Here is a 6070-nt window from a genome sequence, read left to right on the forward strand (position 1 = left end):
CCTTTTGTGACCAATGCCACCACCAGGTGGAGCATCACATGCTGCTCATGCATAAAATAGGATGATGCTTTTAAACTACCAATAACTGTTTTGTATGAACCATACTATTGATTTACACAAAAAATGCTGAGCCCACTGGCACTGCTTTACAACAGTCTGAGTGGCAGTGGCAATCATAATCTTGTTAACAGTTGAAAACTCTGAACTAACTCCATAACTTGAACATTAAAGTGTTATATTTAGTCTTGAGAGGTCAATTGACCATTTAAATTCATAAATTTCTAACCTACATTTTATACTGAGCATGTTACAAGGCTGCCATTACCTGTACAGCAAAGTACAGAAGGGACTAAATCCACCAAGTTTTACAAAACGTGATGGATCATGAAAGTCATTTTTTAATGACAGCACCTTGTCTCATTTTCAAACACACTTCATTTGTTTTTAACTCTGAATAGCCAGGTTTACTCAGCCTTGGAAAACTGGGCAACTACATGGAGATGAGGATTGATAGACCCAGGAGCTAAGTGTGTATGATGTGTTTATCTACTGATCTACCAAGCCAACAAGGGTGCGGGCCCAGACTTGCACAGTCATGCAAGTCTCTCTCCAGTGTTCTGTACCCTGACTAGAAGACAGGCTTGTGCTGATTTTAATATCTTTTTATTGGAAATATTATGAATTTTAAAATGTAATAATTTGTTCCTTGTACATTTTGTGAATAGAAAAGGTACAACAGGCTTGTCCAGTTGATTCTGAATTTGAGAGCTTTAGTCCTAAAGTAAACTTGAATACTTTGCTGTGTGAAGTCCTCAAATTTAGTGTATTCCATCCCACCCTGGTGTCCACATCAGTTTTCCAGAAATGCCAGAAGGACAGAATTGTTACTTCTTGTGTAAGATTATCTCAAGTGAACCTTTTGAACTGAGCACCTAAATTGATATTAACACTTTACTGATGGAATTTACCTTTAGTGAGCAAAAGGCAATCATCCTCTGAATGTGGGACATCATCCTTGATCTTATTGTAGTTTCCATGTGTCTCACTCAGACAACACTTCCCCTCATGAACCTCTTCCACCTTGTCTTAAGTATGGTTTTAGTGTATAAAATAGAAGTAGTATTAAAAATCGTACTGCTGAACATTGTAGAATCTTATTCGGTTTTCTATCATGTTTGGTGGAAAAGTAGTACAGTGTAAATCACAGTAAAGATAAAATGCCCTTCTTGGAAACTAGCTACTATCCTACACCTTTCTTGCTGTTTTAGTGCATTGGCAAATCTTTATTTTCACTCTCTTTAGACAGGACTTAACATATTCAGTAAAGGTAGGAGTTTAACTGGGTTAGTGATAGTGTACAAGTGTAATTTCTGCAGCATAGGTTTCTGTTTTACTTCAAGGAAGCTGTATGATCTTGCATTTTTTATGTAGATTCTATTCCATTTAGAATGAAGGCTAACTTACAGCATTGATGTTTGGCACTGAGCATGAGTCATGTGCAATTCGAGCCTAGCGGCAAAAGTGTTTTAACATTTCTTCATGATGTTTCCAGATACTTGGGGATAATCAAGAGAAAAATAAAAAATATTCAAGTAAAGTTAAACAAACACACTCCTAACAAATAACTCATTCTCTCTTTTTTCAGGTGAATTTTTCTTGAAGAAGATACTTCGTGAAAGGACGGCTGAGAAGAATTAGGTGATTGAAAATTGTCAAAGTTATGATCTTGGAAAACTAAAATGACACTTCTTGTACTTGGTGCAGTATTTGAAAGGAATCTGTCTGTGATTGCTCTGAGAATGTGATAATGGGTGGTATTGAATTACTGCAAACTTTATGATGGTGTTAGAGAATGTAAACATCAATTATGAACTGCCTGCTTCTGTACAGTCCTTCCTAGAAATAACTTTTCCTTTTGGTTAAAAGTCAAGCTAAATTTTGACTGGAATTCGGAAGATGCATTCCGTAAACTGTTGAGCTTTCAAATGTCTTAGGTTTTTAAGCAAATTATATTGTGGAAACAAGGCAGTTGATTTGATGACGAAATGGAGAAGTTGTTTGTACAAATTGGTCATTGCACAATAGATTGTTGTACTCAATCACTTGTTCAGTTGAAGTCATAGGTTGTTTACTGGACATAAGGGGTCATTTGACCTGTGGAATCCATGCTGGCTCTCTATAACTGTAATTCAGCTAGCTATGTTTGCTCGATTTTAATGTCAAGGCACACCCCGTTGGATATGCAGGCTTTCTTACAGCAGTTAGCTCAGTTGACTGGACAGTTGATTTGACATGTAGAGTGATGCCAACAATGGAGTTTTAATTCCCACATCAACTGAGGTTCTCATGAAGCACTGTTCTTCTCATCCCCCTCCCCTCATCTAAGATGTGGTGACACTCTCATTAAAACACCACCAGCCGTTTCTACTGAGAGAACAGCCCTGTGGTCCAGCAGGACAGTGGTAGCTTTACTTTTACAAACATCCTTCTTGAAGGAATCTAACCCCAGGTCCAGATAGCTGAAGTTTATCACTCCAGATCCAATCTTGTACATTCTTACTGCACTCTTTTCAATTCCTTCTCAACTTTGCTGAAGTGTTATATAACTGGATAATTGTCTAGTTGATATTTTATGACCGTTCACTGGAAAATCCTTGCTTTTGTATTCAATGCTTCTATTTATAAAACTGGAGATTACATATGCTTCATTAATTGATTTTCTCATCTGGCCGTACCATTTGAAATGACTTTTCCCTTCCTTCCTGCACATCTTTGTTAATCTTTTGTAAATTGGGTTAAACAATATGTTGAATTATGTATTTCTAAAACATCAGAGATGCACTAATATAATCAGTTAGAATGTTTTACATGTGTAACATTTAATTTGGTGTGAACCTGATGCATAAATGAAAACTGAATACATCCTTCAACACTGAAGTATTGTACTGTTATATGGGTTTAAAAAAACTTGTAATGAACGAAATGTGATATTAATAAAAATAACTACAACACACTGGTAGGTTCGTTCTAATCCTTATATTTTTCTGTCAGCTAGTGAATGGAGCTCCTGTAATTCTTATTTTCCTAAACTCCCCAACATTTGTGTATGCAATAATTTATTGGGGTCCCAAACTCCTGCCATACTGATAACAGTAAATTATCTTTTATTGCTTGGTTCACAACAATTGGTGCTACATTTTAAGATTTCACAAGGTTTTCCAACTTTATAAATTTAAATTCCTGACTTAGAAGTTTGCTTAACAGGTAGGTGTTGTGAATTTAGGCATGATTTTCGGACCAATTTTCTGATATTCTCTCACTTCAGTGGTACCAGGACTATGATTTCATAAAATCTTCCTAGCCTGAGATCTTATGTTCATGATGATGGAAGATCATAAGAAAAGTTCAAATTCTCTCTACGTGATCCAGATGTTTGTTCACTTAGGGGAGTTGGGCGTTACTGACTGGGCCGGCATTTATTGCCTCGAGCTAATTACCGAGAGAAGGTTGTGGTGAACTGCACCACAGCTAAGAATGGAGTTCTAGGATTTTATCCCAGGGACAGTGCAGGAATAGTGATTAAAGTCAGGATAGCGTATTGCATGGAGGGGTACCTGCGTGTGGTAGTGTTTTCCACTCTTGCCCTTTTGAATGGGTAGAGGACGTGGGTTTTGAAGGTGCAGTGTAAGGGACCTTGGTCAATTACTGCAGTGTATCCAGTAGATGATGTACCCTGATGCCACTGAGAGTTGGCTATTGAAGGTGATAGTGATATTCTTTTGTCTCGGTGGTGTTGAGCTTCTGTAATGTTTTTGGAGCTGCACCCATCCAGTCAAATGGTGATTCTCCTATCACAGTCTGACATGTTTTGTAGGTAGTGGATAGGCATTCTGGAGATGAGTTATTTACTTCCGAATTCCTAGCCTCGGACCTACTCTTGCGACAGCAGTATTTAATTTCTGGCGAATAATAGCACCCAGGATGACGAGTAGAGGATCGATGATGATGATGTTGCTGAATGTCGAGTGGCAATGGTCAGACTTTCCTTGTTTAAGAGAATATTGTCAGGCATTTATATGGCACAAATATTACTTGCCACCTATTAGCCTAAACCTGAGTGTTAGGTGAAAGTGAGGACTGCAGATGCTGGAGATGAGAGTTGAGAGTGTGGTGCTGGAAAAGCACAGCAGGTCAGGCAGCATCCGAGGAGTAGGAGAATCAACGTTTCGGGCAAAAGCCCTTCATCAGGAATGAGGCTGTGAGCCGAGGGGATGGTGAGATGAATGAGGTGGGGTGGGGGGGGGGGGCTGGGAGGAAGGTAGCTGAGAGTGTGATAGATAGATGGAGGTGGGGGTAATGGTGACAGGTTAGAGAGGAGGGTGGAGAGGTTAGGTGAGAAGGTAGATGGACAGGTCATAAAGGCTGTGCCGAGTTGGAAGGTTGGAACTGGGATAAGGTGGGGGGGGCACAGCAACCAACCCCACTGTCCTGTAGCTGAACATTTCAACATCCCTCCCACTCTGCCAAGGACATGCAGGTCCTGGGCCGCCTCCATCGCCACTCCCTGATGCCTGGAGAAAAGAGGCCTCATCTTCCATCTTGGGATCCTCCAACCCCATGGCATCAATGTAGATTTCATCAGTTTCCTCATTTCCCTTCCCACACCTTAACCCAGTTCCAACCAGGCACCGCCCTCATGACCTGTCCTACCTATCCATATTCCTTCTCACCTATCCACTCTACCCTTCTCCCTCACCTCCATCTACCTATTGCGCTCTCAGCTACCTTTCTCCCAGCCCCACCCCCCTCCGATTTATCTCACCACCCCCTCAGCTTTCAGTCTCATTCCTGACAAAGGGCTTTTGTCCAAAACGTCGATACTCAGACAACACTCAGATTTAGGAGAAATTATCAATTTGGACATTAAACAATTATCACCAACCATCCTGACTTCTATCCTTGTAATGGATAGGATATCATTGAAGCAGCTGAAGATGGTAGAGCATAGGACACTACTCTGAGGAACTTCTGTAGTGATATCCTTGGAGATAATTGACCTTCAACAACCAAAACCTTCTATTTTTATGCCATGTATGACTCCAAAGGACAAATTTTTCTATTTGATTGCCATTAACTCTAATTTTGCTAAAGACCCTAGATGTCACACTCAGTCAAATGTGACCTTAATGTCAAGGGTAGTCTTTCTACCCTTATCTCTGGAATTCAGCTCTTTCATCCATGATTGGACAAAGATGGTAATAAAAGATGACTGGCTCTGGCAAAACCCAAACTGAGCATCAGTGAGCAGAATATTCCTTTAAGTGCTGAATGATAGTACGGTTGATAGTCCTTTCCAATGCTTCACTGACAACATTGTATAGATTGTTGGGGTGGGAATTATCTGGGTTGGATTTGATTTTGTATACAAGACATACCTGAGCAATTTTCCACAATCAGACAGATGCCAGTGTTGTTGTACTCTAACAACTTGGCCGTGAGTATGGTAGTTCAGTAGCACGAGTCTTCTGTACTATTGCCAGAATGCTGTCATGGTCTTTGTAGTATCCTTTGTCTCCAGCCGTTTCTTCATATCATGTAGACTAAGTTGATTGCTTGAAGACTGTCATCTTTCATGCTGGGGACTTCAGGAAGAGGCTAAAATGCTTAGCTACTCAGCACACTTGGCTGAAGATTGTTACAAATACTTCAGCCTTAGGTTTTGCACTGATGTCCTGAGCTCCTTGTTGTTGAGAATGGGGATATGTGCAATGTAACCTCTTTCTGTTAATTGTCCACCACCATTCACGACTGGATGTAGCAAAACTGCAGAGCTCAGATCTGATCACTTGATGGTTAATGGAAATCTCACCTCAGAATCATTATTTTGTAAAATTGAACTGTAGAAACATGATATATTTCAAATATTAAGCCATGTTATTTATTACTAATAAGTAAGGTGACCAGGTCTTTTTTGCTTTAGATTTTGATGACAGGTTGACCTAAAATGCTAACTCTCTTTCTCCTCCACAGATGATCCTAATCTGCTGTGTTTTTCCAATGTTTTCTGTTT

General features: G+C 39.8%; 1 protein-coding gene across 1 annotated transcript in view; it reads left to right on the forward strand.

The window, feature by feature from the left end:
* The window catches only part of lias (lipoic acid synthetase), a 34306-nt gene extending 31293 nt beyond the window's left edge, over nt 1-3013 (forward strand). The window contains exon 12 of the mRNA XM_043692803.2: nt 1646-3013. Within this exon, the coding sequence (XP_043548738.2) occupies nt 1646-1698 (53 nt within the window). The 3' untranslated portion in view covers nt 1699-3013. The remainder of the gene's footprint in view (nt 1-1645) is intronic.
* The last annotated feature ends 3057 nt before the right edge of the window (nt 3014-6070 follow it).

The sequence above is a fragment of the Chiloscyllium plagiosum genome, unplaced genomic scaffold (genome assembly GCF_037043375.1).
Source record: "Chiloscyllium plagiosum isolate Xiang-an unplaced genomic scaffold, Cpla_swu_hap1 HiC_scaffold_1, whole genome shotgun sequence".
NCBI classification, from domain to species: Eukaryota; Metazoa; Chordata; class Chondrichthyes; order Orectolobiformes; family Hemiscylliidae; genus Chiloscyllium; species Chiloscyllium plagiosum.